Below are 20,440 nucleotides of genomic sequence, written 5' to 3' on the forward strand. Positions count from 1 at the left end.
CAAACCATCTATCTCTGCGTGCAAACTTTTTCTTCGCCTTCTGCCAAAGTGTGGCGATAGCGAATTAGATCCAGGCTGTTTTCTGAGCTTGGTTCTTGCTTTTAATCTGAAATTATACTTTCCCCTTGGCCGTTTGCAACATTTGGTCATAGTTCTGGATGTTTTACCACCATGTCAGCACTGGTTTTCAAGTTTCAGAAAACTTCTGAGTCAATCAGTTGGCTCACTAAAAATGCAAACTGGTTCAAGGAGGCAAAAGAAGTCACGTTACGCTCACGGTCATGTTCCCTGCCAACCTAAAGAAAGTGACAGGAGGACTTGACCTCTAAACTCACTTAAAGTGCCTACTTGAGAAATTAGCCATCCTCGTGATCATGGGTTCCCAACATTAAAACTTTTGGAGTTTAGAAGAGAGTAAGGTTAGTTTCGCTTTGAACGCATGTTGCCTTCAAAACCTGTATTTGGTTTCTATTGTTTTACCAAAGCTTTCCTGACATTTTGGATTATTTCTCCCGGTTGCTAAATAGCCTCTGTTTCAATGGATATTTTCTTTCTTTGAGAAGAAAATCGCCATGGATTTTAGTCAAACTGTCAATAAACACCATTAGTATCTGCTCTAAATCATGCCATGATTACACAGACTCACATAGACCCCAAGTTCAAAAGATACCTTTGATACACAGGGAGGTACCACATGGATCTCTATGACAGAACAAATGATAGCAGTATTTTTTGGTGCCTTGTCCCCTGGCACCAAAGGTGTATCAGTTGTATTATATTTGGGGGCCAATCGTTAAAGGAGAATATTTCACTTTCAGAGTTTTTCAAAGTAGAAAAACAACAAGACAGAATGCCAAACTCTTAGCGATTAAAAGTAGGAGAGTCCCTGGCAATAGAACACCTCCAGAGTTACATTATTACCGCTCTCTGGCGGTAAGCAATGCCAAAGAGCCTTTCTCTTACCTTTTCTAGAGAGCCAGGCCTAAGTCTGTTGATCAGTTTGCACAGCACTACCCCATTTTTCAGCGAAGACTTCAAGAACTCCTCCGGATCACAGATGGTCTTTTTGGGGGAATCTAAAACCCCCAAGGATATAAGCCATGTCACGATTCGCTCTTCTGGATTCATTGCTGAGGACTGTCTGCTCTGAACAGCTCTCTGGGGCAGCTGCAAAGACTAAAGCCACATCCGCGATTGCATCTGCTACTGTCTTCCGTTTTTATGAGTTCTCTGCTGGTGCTTGCAGAGCAAAGCATTTAAACAACTTTTCTTAGATAACGGGGGAGCCCACTCAACTTATGGGATCTTAAAGCCACAGAGATCACACGTAAAAGATGTAGAAATCGAATGCATAAAAATCCTGGAGAACGCTGGGCTTCTTTTTCAAAACCTGCAAAACAAATTCACTAGGATTAAAAAGAAGAAGAAACACACGCAAACACCGCCCCTTCCCCCCCCCCCAAAAAAAACCACAGTGTAAGAAGCTGTAAGGGAAGGAAGTGAAGGAGAGAGTAGGAAGCAAGTGCTCTCAGAAAACAGAAAGGACCTTGGAAATGAGACACCCAAGGGCCAGTCTGGGAGAACACTGTCAATAAATAGTCTAGCCCCAGTGAAAATCTGGCCTCTGTCAGGAGGAAGATGCCAACTGGCTCTTAGGTCAGACAGATCTGAGCCTCGTGGGGAAGGTAGGCTGAGAAAACGTGCCAAGTGAATGAAGATTGTGCCTGCTGTCAGCCATCACGGTGTATACGCAGAAGCTAGAAGAATGGCATTTTACTTTGCAGCCAAAAAAGCTATGTTTAGGGAAATAGGCTAAGGATAACATCTGACATCCTGTTTACTTGCATTCTTTAGCAATTCCTTTTCTGGACCTGGTTCCACTACACAATCCAGCTGCAGTACCCTTAGCAAAGGCTCAGACACAGTCCCATAAGTGGGTCCAAAACACTTGAAAACAGAACTTTGGAGAACAAAAGAGCCCTTGTCCTCTGTCTATACTAAAGTCTGGAAAGTGCACGCTTCCCCCAACAAGAAACACTTTGCATTAAAAATCCTGCTCTGAGAAGAGAAAAAAAAAAACTGGTCTATAACAGATCTTGTTACCCTCAAACATTGTCACCACCAGTTGAAATAGTCATAGAATTGGGAAACTTACGATAAGGCCAGTGTGAAGAGCATAGTCTTTTTTTTTTTTTTATATTAAACATAACTTATCGTCACATTGGTTTCCAGACAACACCCAGTGCTCATCCCAACGGGTGCCCTCCTCCATGCCCATCACCCACCTTCCCCTCGCCCCCACCCCCCATCTAGCACAGCCTTAAACTAGCCAATGCACGGTACTCCCCATCAGTCACCACCCCTCCTCACGCAGAGGATCTTCCTAAGCTTCCGAATCCTTCTCAGCACAGCTTTAGACATCTACCACCAAATAACCAGCTTAGATGAGCTTCAAAACTTCCCCTTCTTGCCCTGTCCTAACACTTAACCACGCTTTACTATTATTACTTTTTGATACGTCTCCCCCACCAGAACGTGACCTCCCTAGAGCAGAGAGAGGTCTTGTCCGTCTGGTTTAACACCGTTCTCAGCAGCGCCAGGGGCACAGTAGATGTTCCAAAATGAATGAATGAATGAATGAGTGTGCACATATGTCTTAAGACAAACGTTTTTTTTTTTTTCCTGGCCAATGATTTTTACTTTTGAGATATAATTGACACATAATAAATCGCACATATTTAAGATGTACGATATAATGAATTTTGACATATGTATATACCTGTGATAGAACCACACACATACAGACTCACACAATCCAGATAAAACTTTCCATCACCCTCAGATGTGGCCTTTGTGCCCTTTCAATCCCCTCTTCCTCCCCTTCCCTTCCCATCTGCTTTCAGTCCCTGTACATTAGTTTGCATTTTCTGGAATCACATATAAATGGAAGCATACAGTATGGTACTTCCTTTTTTTGTTGTTAAGTATATTTATTTACTTATTTATTTTGCGAGAGAGAGAGAGAGAGAGAGTGAGTGAGGGGCGGAGAGAGAGGGAGAGAGAGAATGCCAAGCAGGCTCCATGCTGTCAGCACACAGAGCCTGATGTGGGGCCTGATCCCACAACCACTAGATCATGACCTGGGCTGAAATCGGAAGTTGGACGCTCAACCGGCTGACCCACCCAGGCACCCCTGTGGTACTTCCTTTTACCTGGCTTCTTTCACTCAGCAGTATCATTTTCAGATTCATTCATGTTGTTTTGTCTAATAATAGTTTTAAAAGAAGGATTTGACCTCCAAATGTTTGATCTGATGTAATTATACTTAGAAGCAAAATACGTACAGTCAATCAAAAGTTTTTTTTAATTTTTTTTTAACGTTTATTTATTTTTGAGAAGAGAGAGACAGAGCATGAGTGGGGGAGGAGAGAGAAAGAGGGAGACACAGAATCCGAAATGGGTCCCAGGCTCCGAGTTGTCAGCACAGAGCCCGACGCGGGGCTCGAACCCACGGACCGCAAGATCATGACCCGAGCCGAAGTCGGACGCTTGACCGATTGAGCCACCCAGGTGCCCCCCATCAAAGGTTTTAAGTGACGGGGTGCCTGGGTGGCTCAGTCGGTTAAGTGTCTGACCCTTGGTATCGGCTCAGGTCATGATCTCACGGTCCGTGAGTTCGAGCCCCGCGTCAGGCTCTGTGCTGACATCTCAGAGCCCGGAGCCTGCTTCGGATTCTGTGTCTCCCTCTCTCTCTCTCTGCCTCTCCCCCACTTGTGCTGTCTCAAAAATGAATAAACGTTAAAAAATTTTTTTTTTTTTAAAAAAAGATCTGCAGGAAGTAAGGTCAGTGTTAACATCTGCTGGGTACCAGTTATACTGTTTACTTTTACACGTTTGAAACGTTCATAATTGATGTTTAAATTTTTGGACCTACCTGGGCACTTCAAAAACAGAGTTGGGAGCCGTAGTCCCCAGTACCCTGCTTCAGAAGATCTGCCCTAAGGCACCGGAATCTAAATTACTAAACACCCCACTTGATTCCGACACAGGTACACCAAGGTCACACTTGGAGACACAAGTGGGTTTATAACCTTCCACTCTACCCCAATTTCCACCAACACCTGGGTCACGACCACCCGGTTCCTCCACTTTCCCTACTTGCGATTGATGGGTTACCTCCAGCCCTTCTGTGAAAACGGACCTGGGCCTTTACATCATTTTTACTTTGCCAGCTGGCACGAGAGGAAGTTTTATCGGTAGCGGTAGCCGGTGATAGACATTGCAGAAGAAGGGGTTTTACTTCCTGTTTCCTGTGTGCTCGCTCCACAGGCTCTTGCCGGGTTTCCAGCTTTCCGAGTGCTCCCCTTCTGCATCCGAGTGCTCCCCTTCTATGACACTGGCTCCCTCCAGTGCACAGTGGGGAGCAGGTTCTCCTGGCAGCCAATTTGGGGGGGGGCGGTTTCTAAAGCAAGGTGCCTTTGGTGAGACACCTCCCCCATGAATAGGAAACAAGCACCGTAAAGGGCACATTTTCAGCAAGTTCTAGAGGGCAGATGTCCAGCAAGTTCCATCGACTCAGCCCCATGGCAGCTTCTATAACAAGGCCTGGATTTCAGCTGCATTTTTTTCGAGTTCCCTTTACTTCTTACTAGCCAATCCCTCATTACTCCAATCCCCTGTTACTGTTCAGAGCCCTGTCCAAAGCTTGCTGTGGTTTCTCTGTCCTGATTGGACCCAGACTGACACGCCTCTTCACCTTCAATGAACAGTCTTCCGTGTTAGCCAACCGCTTGTACTTTGTCATCACAGATTTCTCCGCTTCCTAAATCGTGAATTCAAACATCACCTGTCTCTAACCACAACCTACCGTCTTTCCAGCTGCTTGTTTGGTTTCTCCCACTACAACTAGCCCTTAACCTTGTAGGGATCTTCAAAGCACCGTTTTCCAAAATGATTATACCATTTCAATAATCAGGGTCTGATTTCCCATTGCTCCATATCACAGCTAATACTTGATATTTCCGACGTTTTTTTATGTTTGTGGCTGTGAAATTTACTTTTCTATGATTACTAATAAGGTTAAAGCATTTTATCATATGTTGATTGATAATATTTCCTCTTCTGTCAAATACTTGCTCGTTGCCATCATCCACTTTTCTACTGGGTTGTCTGTTATTACTGTCTTGTAAAAGCTTGTTATACATAATGGATACTAAACCAATGCTAGGTATATGTGTTTGTACATAGCTTCTTCTTTTTTAAGTTTATTTCTTTATTTTGAGAGAGAAAGAGAGAGAGTGGGGAAGGGGCAGAGAGAGAGAGGGAGACAGAATCCCAAGGAGGCCCCGTTCTACCAGCGCAGAGCCTGACATGGGGTTCGAACCCACGAACCGTGAGATCATGACCTGAGCTGAAGTCGGACGCTCAACCGACTGAGCCACCCAGGCGCCCCCGTGTATATCTTCCTGTACTCTTGTCTTTCTTCGCGGTGTAACATGTGGTGTATTTTAGGAAACAGAAGTTCTTGATTTTTAAAAATAAGATACTTTATCGCAGTCTCGGGTGAAATAAATCCAGAATTGGGCAGCCCAAGGCCAGCATGCAGCTTCATAGTCACCAGAGACCCAAGACTCTGTTCTCTCACTACCTCACCGTCCTTAACTTCCCACCTCATAGTTCAAAATGACTGTTTATGTGAACGTGGACTAGGCAATGATTTCTTAGATATCAGACCAAGGCCACAAGCAACAAAAGAAAAGATAAGTTGGGTCTTCATCAAAATTGAAAATATTGTGCTTCAAAGGACACCATCAAGAAAGTGAAAAGACAACTCCAGATTGAGAGAAAACGTTTGCAATCATATATCTCATTAGGGACTTGTATGCAGAATATATAAAGAACGCTTATAACTCAATAATAAAAAGACAAATAACTAAAAATAGGCAAATTATCTGAATAAACGTTTCTCCAAAAGAGATACACGAACAGCTAATAAGCTCAAGAAAAGATGCTCAAAATCATTAGCATTCAGCGAAATGCAAATCAAAACTGCAGTGAGGGGCACCTGGGTGGCTCAGTCGGTTCAGCATCGGACTCTTGGTTTCGGCTCGGGTCATGATCTCACGGTTCCTGAGTTCCAGCCCCACCTCGGGTGAGCTCAAGTCCCGCTTCAGGCTCCTCGCTGACAGCTTGGTGCCTGGGTAGGATTCTCCCTCACTCCCTCTGTCCCTCGCTCACTCATGACCTCTCTCTCTCAAAAATAAATACATAAACAAATTAATTAATTTTTAAAACCCCCCAATGACATTGAACTTCATACCCATACGAACTTGTACACAAATAATCACAGCAAAAAGTTTAAACAACCCAAATATCCATCACTTGATGAATGGATAAGTAACGTTACAATCAAATATTACTCATGACAATGAATGAATAAGCCTCGAAAACATTGTACTAACTGCCAGGAGACAGATACAAAAGGTCACACATTGTGTGATTCCGCTTATACGGAATGGTCAGTATAGGCAAGTCCGAATGGACAGAAAGTAGGACAGCAGTTGCCCGGGACTGGGGTGGGGGGTGGAGGGGAAATTGGGAGTGACTGCTAAGGGATATGAGGGTTTCTTTGGGGAAGCGGTGAGGAAAATGTTAATGTTGTAAACTCGATTTGGTGATGGTTGCACAACTCTGAATATGCTGGAAGCCATTAAACTGTATGCTTAGAATAAGTGAGTTATATACTCTCTGAATTATGTCTCAATAAAGCTGTTATTTTTTAAATTTTTTTAATGTTTATTTATTCATTTTGAGAGAGAGAGAAAGAGCACGAGCAGGGGAGGTGCAGAGAGAGAGAGAGAGAGAGAGAGAGAATCCCAAGCTGTCAGCATGGAGCCTGGTGTGGGGCTCGAACTCACGAACGGTGAGATCATGACCTGAGCCAAAATCAAGAGTGAGATGCTCAACTGACTGAGCCACCCAGGCGGCCCCAAAGCATTATTTTTTATTTTTTTAAGTTTACTTATTTATTTTGAAAGAGAGAGAGAACACACACGAGCGAGCAGGGGAGGGGCAGAGAGAGAGAGGAAGAGAGAGAGAATCCCAAGCAGCCTCTGTGCTCACAGCAACTCAGGGCTCAGTCTCACAAACCGTGAGATCATGACCTGAGCCGAAACCAAAAATCGGACGCTTAACCAACTGAGCCGCCCAGGTGCCCCAAAGCTATTATTTTTTTAAAGGCAATTGTGAGTTAAAAAAAAAAATAGGCTGCTTGAACTCCAACCATGTCTGCATTTCAGCCACCAGGAAGAAAGAAGGGGAAATTAAAACGATACACACACACACACACACACACACACACACACACACCATTTACTAGGAAAAATTTATAACATACCGAAAAATTGAAAGACTAGTATGATGACCTCCTTTGTACCCAGCATCCAAATTTAATAATTAGTAACATTCTGCCATATTTCACTTGCCTCCATAGGTGCAGTGGCTATATTTTTAAAAATAAACTATGTGCAAGCACACCGAAGGCATCATATCACTTCAGCCTCTCCTAAAATTAAGGGCATTTTCAATGTAACCAAAGGTCTATTATCACAACTAAGAAAATTAACAGTAGTTCACGAATGCCTTCTAATTTTCAGTCCATATTAAGATTTCTCCACGTGTCCCTAAAAATGTCTTTTAGAGATTTTTTTTTCCCCCCAAAGCAGCATCCAATCAATTTGCCCTTCTTTGGGGTCGTAGTACTGAATTCGTTTTGAGGCAAAACAATCTGAGTGACCCTCGGGGTCTTCATCCTTTGTTTCTCTTCTCTTGGGGACCAACGTTCTGCACTGCTTGTTGTCTCAGTATTTCGAAAGAGCTCATTCGTATACTTTGTCCAGTTTACTAGTTGTTTATGTTAGGGGAAAAAGTCCATACCACATAATCTTTTACGGGTAGAAGCAGACATTGGCTTAGTCTACTTTTTTTGCAATATGTATTTATTTTTGAGAGAGCGCAAGTGGGGAAGGGAGAGAAGGAGGGGAACAGAAGATCCAAAGCCGGGTCTGTGCTCAGCACAAATCCCGACGTGGGGCTCGAACTCACGAACCGCGAGATCGTGATCTGAGCTGAGGATGGATGCTCAACTGACTGAGCCACCCAGTGCCCGAAGTCTACTTTTAATTATTCTTCTACAGCATGCGACAAATGAGACCCAATACAGTCCATTGTTGTTACGATAGTAACAGCGTCCGACGTCAGAATATTTAGTCAGAATATTGACCTTTTGGTATATATGTTTTAAATTTCGGCTCACGTTATGATCTCACAGTTCATGGGTTCAAGCCCCACATCAGGCTCCGTGCTGTCTCTGCACTGGCAGCACAGAGCCTGCTCGCGATCCTCTCTCTCTCCCTCTCTCTCTGCCCCTTCCCTGCTCGCTGTCTGCCTCAAAAATATATATGTATTTAAAAATAAAAAAAACCAATCTCTCTCAACACTCAACAGTTAAAAAGAATCCAATAGAAAATGGGCAAAAGACACACACAGATATTTCATGAAATAGAATACATAGATGATAAATAAATGCATGGAAAGATGATCAATATCATTGGGCAATGAAAATTAAAACCACAGTCAGAGATCACTGCACACATATCAGAAGAGCTAGAATAAAAAACATTGACAACACCAAATGCTGCCGAGGATGCAGAGAAACTAGATCCTAACTCATACGTTGCCGGCGGGAAGGTAAAATGTTATAACCGCTCCAGAAAGTAGTTTGCAGTTTTTCAATGAACTAAACAGGTTATTGCCATACAACCCAGCAATTGCACCCTCGGGCATTATCTAGGGATATCAGATCTGACTTCTGCACTTTGTATCTGTAGATGCCAGCTTTCTGTTGGTCTGTTAATTCAATGTTTGGCTTTTCTGCATCGACCTTCCAATCAAACCAGTTAACGAAACATTCCTGTGTTCGATTTAGAGCTTGAGTATGTATGTAGACGCATACCGGCCACGTCTACTTTGCTATGATCAAGAATTACTAAGAAAGACGGCCCCGCTTGTACTGTGCCAATAATCAGATTGCTGGATTTATAAACCCAGATCGTGTCCATACTAAGAGCACAGAAGGAAAAGGCAGTGTAACAACGCTCGTCTTCTTAGTAAATGTGATTTTTAAAAAAATTTTTTTAATGTTTGTTTATTTTTTGAGAGAGAGTGACAGAGACACAGAATCCGAAGCAGGCTCCAGGCTCTGAGCTGTGAGCACAGAACCCGACGCGGGGCTCGAACCCACAGACCGTGAGATCATGACCTGAGCCGAAGTCAGACGCTTAACCGACTGAGCCACCCAGGCACCCCAGTAAATGTTATATGGGTGATCAGCAGCATTTGAAAGTGTCCCTTTCAGGGGTGCCTGGCTGGCTCAGTCAGAAGAGCGTGCAACTCTTGAGCTCGGGGTCGAGGGTTCAGGCCCCACGCTGGGTGTACAGATTACTTAAAAATAAAACCTTAGGGGCGCCTGGGTGGCTTCGGCGTCTGACTCTTGATTTCGGCTCAGGTCACAATCCCATGGTTCGAAGCACGAGCTCCGCTCCGGGCTCTGCGCTGACAGTGCGGAGCCTGCTTGGGATTCCCTCTCTGTCTCTGTCTCCCTCTCTCTCAAAACAAATAAATAAACTTAAAAATTAAATTAAATTAAAAAAAAAAGAAAAAGACAATGCACAGACCCGCCAAAAAACTAAGTTCAAAGGGAGCGCCCCTGCTTGCTTCCAGGGGCCACTTTAATTTTTAATAAGGCTCTAGGTCATTTTAACCTGGTAGATTGCTGAAGCTTGGCCAAGGAGTTTGATGCATTTGATCTGCATATCCAGAGGACTGAGGCTTACAGGAACCTGCAAACGTCAGCAAACGTAATTCCTGGACAACAAGAGAAATAAAATGACGTCCTCTGTCCCAGTCAATACGCTGCAGGATCCCCGAAGTGGGAGTTACGTGCATTAAAAGAGCCTTTCCCACTGTCTGCAACATCAGCTTTTCAAGTGGGAAAAAATTCAGGCCACCTAAAGGCCATACATACCATAATGAGAAAAAATCTCTTACCTTCTGCAAGCATTAGTTCCATGAAATCCAACTGGCACCAGGCTCCTGGTAAATCTGGCTAGGGAGATCTTTCTGGGCTTAGCTTGGGAGCGGCCTGGAAAGAATTCTGCTGATAGGGCTGCCTGGGTAGCTCAGTCGGTTAAGTGTCTGACTCTTGGTTTTGATTCAGGTCATGATCTCACAGCTCTTGAGTTTGAGCCCCACGTCGGGCTCTGTGCTGACAGCTCGGAGCCTGGAGCCTGTTTGATTCTGTGTCTCCCTCTCTCTCTGCCCCTCCCCTGCTCGCACTCTCTCTCTCTCTCTCTCTCTCTCTCTCAAAATAAATAAACATTAAATTTAACAAAATTATTTTAGTTTTTTTTTTAATATTTATTTATTTTTGAGAGAGACAGACAGAGTGCGAGTGGGTTAGGGGCAGACAGAGAGGGAGACACAGAATCTGAAACAAGCTCCAGGCTCCAAGCTGTCAGCACAGAGCCCGACGCGGGGCTCGAACTCACAAGCCGTGAGATCATGACCTGAGCCGACGTCGGACGCTCAACCGACCCAGCCACCCAGGCTCCCCTTAACAAAATTATTTTTAAAAGAAGTGTCGTCAGGTAATTCCCATAGCCCAGTCAAATTCAGCTTCTTTCTCAATCCATTTGCCCCTTTCCCTTGGTGAAGTACATGATTTATTTTGCCCATTTTTTTTTTTTTTAGTTAACACAAGTTTCTTCGTAGGAAGTTATCCACGAGATGTTGTTTTCCGTGAGATATGCTTTCGCTCAACAAAGTAAAAATGCTCTATTTTTTTTTTTTTCAGTCACGCTGTTGCACGACCGACACCAAAGACAGATCTGGTATTAGTAGATTTTATAGGTCGATTCTAAGTCCAGAACTAAAAATGGCAGCTGTAGTGTAACTAACTGGTATTAACTTGTCGGCCTTGCGCAGGTTTAATTCCAGACCAAACATGAGTTTCCGGGCCGTATGTTAAGTCATCGCAGCAGAGGAGGCCTTAAGCGGGCTGCTTTTAGCCACAGCACCTTACCCATTGGTAAATATTATTACATCTGCATTTGGAACAAGAACATCATATAAATCAGGTCAGAGTTTTCAAAATTTGGACGCCTCAAAGCTGGGAGAGAGCTGGCAGCTTCAGTTGTCCAGAAGTCTCTTCAGATTCTAGGGACCACACGAGGAGGTCTGGTGGATTATCATGCAATTGTTTCATCCGAGGTTTTACACACTCTGCCAAGCCTGGAATCCACTGTCTACGGTATTGTGCTGGTCTCAAAATTGTCTAAGTTTTTTTTTCTTTTAGGAGGCTGTTTGAGCTACAAAACGGGTGGCCTCCTAGACTGTCACACTCTGTGGCTTACGGCTGACAACAGACGCCTTAAATATTCCACCTCAGATAAGCAATACTGAGACTTGTCTAGTGAGGCCTTTTGCCCTTGTAAAGCAAAGAAGGAGAACCAAGCCAATGCATCAACCAGTTTTCCATTGTTCTTCGGCTTCTAAGGCTGCCAGCAAACCATCTACATTTTGAAAATTGTAGATCCCTCCTAGTGGAACAAATTTCTCTAAGTTTTCCTGTCAATGATGAGAAAAAACAGTAGGGAGTCTCAAAACCCTTGAGGAATTCTTTGTCATAAATCCCAGACTCCCCCATAAGCAAAAGCAAACAAGATTTCGGATCCACCTGCTACTGGAACAGAAAGAGGAAGGAAGGGAAGGAGGAAGGAAAGAAAGAAGGGAGGGAGGGAGGGAAGAAGGGAGGCAGGAAGGAAGGAAGGGAGGGAGACAGGGAAGAAGGAAGGAAGGAATGGAGGGAGGGAGGGAGGGAAGAAGGGAGGCAGGAAGGAAGGAAGGGAGGGAGACAGGGAAGAAGGAAGGAAGGAATGGAGGGAGGGAGGGAGGGAGGAAGGAAGGCAGGAAGGGAGGGAGGCAGGGAAGAAGGAAGGAAGGGAGGGAGGGAGGGATGTGAGCCAGGACTGTAGGCCTGACCCACAGGTATGTAATGAGATGACTCATAAAACATTGTGTCCTAGGGGCAAGATATAAGAACAGCCAACAAGGGTATTGCTTTATACATGTATAAATATATATAAATATATTTATTTAATAAAAATTAGATAAGCAGATGTCTGAGGTGGCTATAGTTGAATGTTTGTGTCCCCCTCAAAATCCGTATGTTGAAACCTAATCCCCAATATGAGGATATTTGGAGGGAGGGCCTTATAAAAGAAGCCCAGAGAGCTCCTTCGCCCCTGCTGTCATGTGAAGTTAGAGTGAAAAGATGGCTGCCTGTGAACCAGGAAGCAGATTCACAACAGACAATGAATCTGCCATCACCTTGATCTTGGATTTCCCAGCCTCCAGAACCATGAGAAATAAATGTTTAGTTTATAAGCCACCCGGTCTCTCGTGTTTTGTTCCAGACGCCCAAACAGACTAAAACAGAAGTCAACTGCCCCAATGGGAAGTCACACCCCCATTCCGGAACTAAGCCAGTTTGCAGACCCCAGAACCCATAAAGTAAAGGAGAGGCCAGGTTCCCACGAGGAAGCACGGTACGACATGACAAATACATCGGTAGCGATTTCCCCTGTCCTTCTCCAAAAGCATCTGTGACCGTTTACTCAGATAGCCAGGGAAAGGGGAATATACACAGAACTTTTGAGGTCTCCTGGAACCAGGAAGTGAAGGAGACACTGATACTGAGCCCAAAGTGGGTAGAGAGAGGGTTTACAGTGGTCAGGTAATAATAAGGAGGATAAGGAGTATTGGCTCAGGTCTCACAGTAGGTCCAGTAGTCATTTACGTGGCTCCCAGATGAATAATGGATGAATATATTAGCAGTTACCAGAATCCTTATATATCAGCTCATTGATCTACAGATTAAGAGCTATCATAATAGGAAAGGTCCTGTGGAAGCCCCCGAAACCTTTCCCCTCACAAAAAGTCCCCCAATGACCAAGAGAGTAAATAAAAACCAGTATCACATCCCTGGGCAGGGGTGGCAGGAATGGCAAAAATTAGTGTCACCCTCAAAACATACAATGATGCAAGAGTCACGGTCCCCATCACAGCCCCATTTTATCAGTCTGGCATCTGCCCGATAACAGTCCCAGTAATGGGGCGCCTGGGGGGCTCAGGTGGTTGAGTGTCCAACTCTTGATTTCGGCTCAGGTCATGACCTCAGGGTCATGAGATCAAGCCCCGTGTAGGGCTCAGTGCTGGGCTGGGTGTGGAGCCTGCTTAGGATTCTCTCTCTCCCTCTTCCTCTCTCTCTCTCTCAAAAAAAAAAAAAATAATAATAATAATACTCCCAATTACATTTACTGAGCTGGATGTGGTATCTTTACTAGAGCAGATTAACACAGCCTCTGGCAAGTGGCAGGTGGCTACAGATTTGGGAAAATATACTCTTTCATACCCACCAGGAAGAAAAATCAAAAACAGTTTCCAATTGCATGGAACAGACACCAATATATATTCACAATCTTACCCCAGGGCTATGTAATTTCTCCTGTTCTCTCTCATAATAAAGCACAAAGGTACCTAAGCCATCTGGATATTTCATAGAACACCATAATGATCCCTCAGATTGATGGTATCATGTTAATTCGATCTGATGAGTAAAAAGCAAAAGTACCCTGGATGCTCTAAGACATATGCACTCTAGACAGTCAGAGATAAACCCCACAAAGATTCAGGCAGGGATAAGCCACATGAGTGAAGTTTTTAGAGATCTAGGGTCTGGGGAAAGCTGAGGCATTTGCTCCAAAGTGATTCTGAACTTTGAATCTCCTACCTCTAAGAAAGAATATAAAAGTGGACCTCTTCGGGTCTGGAAGCAGCACGTTCCAATGCTTGGGAACACCACACCGGTCCGTTTAGTGAGCGGCGTAGAAGGCAACTTGTTTGGAACGAGGCCCAGAGCAAGAAAGGGCTCTGTAGCAAGTTCAAGCTGTAGTAAATGCCAACCTGCCACTTTGGTCATATGATCCAGAAAGTTCCATAATACTTGAGGTATCTGGGGGGTGGGGGTTACGTTTATGTATTTATTTTTTTCAGTAATCTCTACACCCAAAGTGGGGCTTGAACTCAAGAGTTGCACGCTCTTCCGACTGAGCCAGCCCGGTGCCCCAAAAGGTATCTGTGGCTTTAAAAAAGTGCTGACAGGGGCACCTGGGCGGCTGAGTCGGTTAAGCGTCCCACTTCGGCTCAGGTCATGATCTCCCGGTTCGTGAGTTCGAGCCCCGCGTCGGGCTCTGGGCGGACAGCTCGGAGCCTGGAGCCTGCTTCGGATTCTGTGTCTCCCTCTCTCTCTCTGCCCCTCCCCTGCTCATGCTCGGTCTCTCTCTGTCTCAAAAATAAATAAAACATTTAAAACACTTAAAAATAAATAAATAAATAAATAAATAAATACTGGCAAGCCCAAAAAGGAGCAGGGCAGTGCAGATCCTCAGGGTTCTGGAGTAAGGCCAGGCCATCCAGAAGCAGAGAACTATGTATCATTTGAAAAGGAGCTCCTGACATGCCAAGGGCCCTGGCAGAGATCTAAGCACCGACCTCGGGACATCAAGTGACATCATGTTCCCAGAACTGCCCATCACGAGCTGGGTTCTGTGAGATCTACCCAGTTTGGACAGACCCAACAGCAATCCATTGGCAGATAAAGTGATACATGTAGCAGGATTAGGCTCAAGCAGGCCCAGGGGACACAAGCAAGCTGCAGGAGCAGGTGGTCCAGACACCTATGTCACCTGCCACTGTTGTGCTGGGACCTCTCCCTCGACTCACACCTATGGGCATACGGACCGTCGGTGACGTAAAAAGGAAAGAGCTCAAACTTGGCTCGTGGTTGGGTAGGCTCAGTTTGGGCACAGGCTGAAGATGTGCACCCCACCCCCCTCCCCATGGCCACACTCGAGGATTTCTACGAAAGACACGAGCAGAGCTTTAGGTGGTATCCTTGGTCATCCACCTTGTGCGGAAGAAGCGTCCTGGGGTTACAACGCATATTGGTTCATGGCCACAGGGAATGGTTAGCTTGGTTGGTCGGGGGCTTCAAAGGGAAAGATGGGAAGATTGGGGTCAGGGAGGTCTGAGGAAGAGGCATACGGGTGGACTTAGGGGAATGGGCACAACGTGACGGGTTTTGTCTTTTCACGTTAACACCCACCAGAGAGCAGAAGAAGCACTAAATGGCCAGGGAGACATGATGGCCTGGCCGGTTGGTATCGGCCACAGCGGCAGAGATAGAGGCTACGCACGGGCCCAACAGCACCGTCTTCCTCTTACAGGGCTCATCTGCACATGGCCGCGGCCAAATATCTGACCTTCCAGCAACAGAGACCAACACTAAGTCCCCAAAATGGCACCATCCCTTGAGGATAGCAACGAGTTGCTTGGTCCCAAGATGATTATATTTGACCCCATCCCGTTGGAAAGGTCAGTGGTTCCTTCCGACAGAGACTGACCCGTGTGCCAAGTATGGACTTACCTTACCTGCCCACAAAGAAGGCTTCAGCTGGCATCACTATCTACGGGTTGGCAGAACATCTGATCTATCAACGTACACCAAATTTCTAGTCCTCAACTCACAATTCAGCATGTCGGTCCTCCTCCCGTGGCGGGGGCGGGGGGGGAGTAAGTGAGGGGCACGGAAGCCTGGAGTGTTACCTCAGTAGATGTCCCTCAACCTGAAAACTGGGGGAATACGTGACCCGCCTTGTCCCAGGGTGGGTTTCCCAGCAGCAGATGCTGAGATGAGAATTCCCGTACATGCAATTAATTTAAAGACGTGCTCCCAGGAGAACCTGATACGAGAATGGAGGAAACAGAACAAGAAAGGGGAAGAAGCTAAACACGTGGGTAATTTCTGGCAGCATCTTGCGGAAGGTTGTCGCTTCGGCACGATCCGATAGGGGAGCTCTGAGTGTCAACTCTGCCTTGCCTGAGAGTTTGTCTCTGCTTGAGCCAAAGGAACCGAGCTTTCCTACCCCCACATCAGTCAGTCATCGGGTAAAGACTGTCCACGGCTTGCAGGTGGGGAGGAAGAGGGGTGTGCAAGGGTGAACGTGAACTCACGCGCACGATCAGCCCTCTGCGTGCACGAGCCAAGCAGCTCCAGCGGGCCTCACAGACACCCCCACAAGTGTGTCTTTACCTGGGCATCCCTTAGCCCCGTCCAGCTGACACATAAAATGAACCATCACAGGTACTTACCTTCTAAGTTCTCAAACGTAGGAGCGTCCGGTTGTTCCTGACACTCCCTTTTGTATCCTTTCAGGGTCTGGAGATTCCGTAGTGATTTTCCTGTTTGGCTCCCGATATTGGTAGTTGTGTCTTCTCTTGTGATCAGTCAAACTTGTTAGAGGTTTATCGAGGTTATTGATTTTTTAGAAGAATCATGTCTAAAATCACTTATTTCTCTACTGTTTTCCCTTTTTCAGTGTCAGTGATTTCTGTTCAGATTTTTATTAGCTCCTTCCTTCTTGTTTCTTTGGTTTCATTTTGCTTTCTGTTTTCTGGTTGCTTAAAGAAGGAAACTTAGGTTATGGATTTGGGAACTTTCCTCTTTCCTAACGTAAACAGCATTTAGTGTTAAAAAGTTCCCTTTCGTGGGATTGTAGAATGGTTGTAGCCACTGTGGAAAAGAATTTTGTATTAACTCAAAATGGTAAAAAAACTAGTTACTATATGACCAGATACTATATGATCTGGGTGTGTCTATACCCAGGAGAACCGAAAAATGTTCACACAAAAAGCGGCACAGGAATATTCACAGCCGCATTATTCATGATAACCAAAAAAGGCGCAAACTACTCAAACGTCCACCAGTTGTTGAATGGATAAACGAAATGTGTTATATCCAAACAATATGATTATTAGTTGATTCATAAAAGGAACGAAGCACTGGGGCATCTGGGTGGCTCAGTTGGCTGAGGGTCCGACTCTTGATTTTGGCTCAGGTCATGATCCCGGGGTTATGGGATGGAGTCCCACATCCGGCTCCACACTGAGTGCTTGAGACCTTCTCTCTCCCCCACTTTGTGCCCCTCTCCCCCCACTCACTCTCTCCTTCTCTAAAATCAAAAGGAACGAAGCACTAACACATGCTACAACAGGGATGAACTTTGGAAACATGTCAAGTGAAAGAACCCAGTCACAAAAAGCCACATATCGTAAGATTTCATTTACATGCAAGAATACGCAAACCCATAGAAACAGAAAGCAGATTATTTATTTCTAGGGGCAGGGAGGAACAGAAGGAATGGGAAGTAACTGCAAACAGTTACAGGGTTTCTTTTTGGGGTGATGAAAATAAATTAGTGGTGATGGTTGCACAACCCTGAATATACTCAAAACCACGGAACTGTAAAGGATAAATTATATCTCAATGAGGCTAGTATATAAAAAACATTTCCCTTCCAGCACCGCTTTACATGAGTCCCACATATTTTAATATGTTGGATTTTCTTTTTCATTTAATTCTATGTATTTTAAAATTTTCCTTTGAGACTGTCTCTTTGATCCACGGATTGTATAACAGGGCTAAAGTTTTATTTCCAAATGTTCATTGATTTCCCTGCTGCATTTCTGTTGCTGATTCTTTTTAAACTTTATTTATTTTGAGACAGAGGGAGAGAGAACACGTGCAAGTAGGGGAGGGGCAGAGAGAGAGGAAGAGAGTCGAGAACCCCAAGCAGACTCCGCACTGCCAGTGTGGAGTCGGATGCGGGGCTTGAACCCACAAACCGTGAGATCATGAGTCTCTGAGTCGAAACCAAGAGTCAGACGCTCAACTGACGAAGCCACCCAGGCGCCCCTCTGTTAATGATTGCTAATTTGGTTCCATTACAGTTAGAGAACGTACTCAACGTGGCAGGCTGAACAATGGCTCCCCACAAAGATGCCCATGCCTTGATCCTCAGCCCCTGTGAATATGTTAGGTTACATGGAAAAGAGCTAAGGCTGCAGATGGAATTAAAGTTCCTAATTAGTTTACATAAAATTGGGAGAGAATTCTAGATCATCCACATAGGCCCAATCTAACCACATGAGTCCTTAAAAGTAGAAGTGGGGAGCCGAAAAGGTCAGAGGGACGCAAGACGATGAGGACTCAACCTCCCTTTACTGACTCTGAAGACGAAGGGGGATATAAACCAAAAAACAAAATGAGTAGCCTCTGGAAGCTGGAAACTTGCCTCAGTTTACAGCCTGCAAGTAACATGGGCGTCAGTTCTATAAACCCACAAGGAAATAAAATCTGCCAACAAGCCAGATGAGCAAGGAAAGGGATCTTCCTGGTTGTGTCATTACCGTTTGTCCAGTTGTACAATTGTTTACGGTGGGAAAGTAGGTTTCGGACCAATTACTCCATCATCATCACAAGTGGAAGTTGCTTAGTTTACTCTTCTGTGTGCTATATTTCAATGTTATTAATGTTTTTAAAAAGTTAAAGGAAGATTAGTACAACATACAGCTAGAACCACCAAGGGGGCTTACCCCTCAGAAATAAAGGTTTAGGTCATACCACCAAGTAAATAGCACCCTTAACAGAGGTAAAAGGGAATATAAAGTGGATCTTTTAAAAAAAATGTTTAATGTTTACTTATTTTTGAGAGAGAGAGAGAGAGAGAGAGAGAGAGAGGCAGAGTGAGCAGGGGAGGGGCAGAGACAGAGGGAGACACAGAGTCCAAAGCAGGCTGCAGGCTCTGAGCTGTCAGCACAAAGCCCCATGAGGGGCTCGAACTCATGAACGGCGAGATCATGACCTGAGCCGAAGTTGGATGCTCGATGGACTGAGCCACCCAGGTGCCCCAAAATGGATCTTTTAGAAGGAACATTATACATACCAATATGGTCTTGTGACCAGTTACCAAAGCAAGTGTTGTAGATTACAATCGAATTTTGCCCCCTGCTCTGTAACATTCTTGTTTCCTCCCAGGACTTTACATAGAATATTTGGAGATGGGGGTGCCTGACTGGCTCAGTCGGTGGAGCATGCGACTCTGGATCTTGGGGTTGTGAGTTTGAGCCCCACGTTGGATGTACAGATTATTTAAAAATAAAATCTTTAGGGGCGCCTGGGTGGCTCAGTCGGTTAAGCGTCCGACTTGACTTCGGCTCGGGTCATGATCTCACGGTCCGTGAGTTTGAGCCCCGCGTCGGGCTCTGGGCTGACGGCTCGGAGCCTGGAGCCTGCTTCCGATTCTGTGTCTCCCTCTCTCTCAGCCCCTCCCCCGTTCATGCTCTGCCTCTCTCTGTCTCAAAAATAAATAAACGTTAAAAAAATTTTTTTTTTTTCTTTAAGGGGCACCAGGGTGGCTCAGTCAGTTAAGCATCCAACTCTTGACTTTGGTTCAGGCCATGATCTTATGGTTTGTGAGTTCGAGCCCCGCATCGGGCTCTGTGCTGACAGCACGGAGTCTGCTTGGGATTCTCTCTCTCTGCTCTCCGCCCCTCCCCCGTTCATATTCACTCTCTCTCTCCCTCTCTCAAAATAAATAAATAAAACTTAAAAAATAATAAATAAAACATAAAATCTTTAAAAAGGAAGAATGTTTGGAGATAAATTTAACACGTTTAGTACATATATTAGAGAATATGAGATCGGTGCCCAGAGATTCCGCACTTAGGAGCTGAATGTAATTATTCACAAACTTTGGGGTCTTTCTTTGGGGTGGCCGTGAAGCAGTACATTCGCGGATATATGTGAAATAAAGTGTGGTAGGCAGATACATTTCTGGAAGAATTGGTCTGAGGAGTGAAGTATATTCATTCACCCGACACACGTTTGTTGACCTCCTACTGTGCCAGGCACTTTTTTAGGTTTTGGGGGAGACATCAATAAACCAAACAGGTGAAGTTCTCTGATCTCATGGAGATTATATTCTAACAGGGGAAGACAGAAAAGAAACAATGGATATAGTAAGCAGGTAAATTATATGGTATGTATGAAAGGAATAAGCATTACTGGGGGGAGGGACGAGAGCGGGGGAAGAGTTCAGGCATGCTGGGAGTGGGGTGAGACGGGACGGACAGATGGAGTATTAAATAGGACAGTCAAGGTAGGCCTCATGGAGGGCGTGGGTGAGATGTGAACACAGACTTGAGGGAGGGGAAGGAGGGAGTCAAATGAACACCTAGGATAGGTAGTGGGTCAGAAGCCCAATCAGGCCCTCCAGGGGCGAGGGGGGGCTGGGAAAGTAACACGTAAGACTAAAATCAAGGTGTGGGCTGGGGTGTTCTCTGGGGGAACTTCTGGGGGAAGTTCTTCTTCTGGGGGAAGAATCTGCTTTCAAGCTCACTTAGGCTGATGGCAGAATTTAGT

General features: G+C 45.1%; 1 protein-coding gene across 4 annotated transcripts in view; it reads right to left on the reverse strand.

Annotated features, from left to right (window-relative positions):
* Positions 1-1,385, reverse strand: part of ARHGEF6 (Rac/Cdc42 guanine nucleotide exchange factor 6) — a 101,226-nt gene extending 99,841 nt beyond the window's left edge. For 2 of the 4 annotated variants that reach the window (XM_019421509.2, XM_019421508.2), the window contains exon 1: positions 964-1,385. In XM_019421509.2, coding sequence (XP_019277054.2) covers positions 964-1,128 — 165 coding nt within the window. In that variant the 5' untranslated portion in view covers positions 1,129-1,385. The remainder of the gene's footprint in view (positions 1-963) is intronic. The other 2 variants (XM_019421505.2, XM_019421506.2) reach the window with 2 other exon arrangements.
* Positions 1,386-20,440: the final 19,055 nt, after the last annotated feature.

The sequence above is a fragment of the Panthera pardus genome, unplaced genomic scaffold (assembly GCF_024362965.1).
Source record: "Panthera pardus isolate Hobbes unplaced genomic scaffold, ASM2436296v1 HiC_scaffold_27, whole genome shotgun sequence".
In the NCBI taxonomy this organism is placed as follows: Eukaryota; Metazoa; Chordata; class Mammalia; order Carnivora; family Felidae; genus Panthera; species Panthera pardus.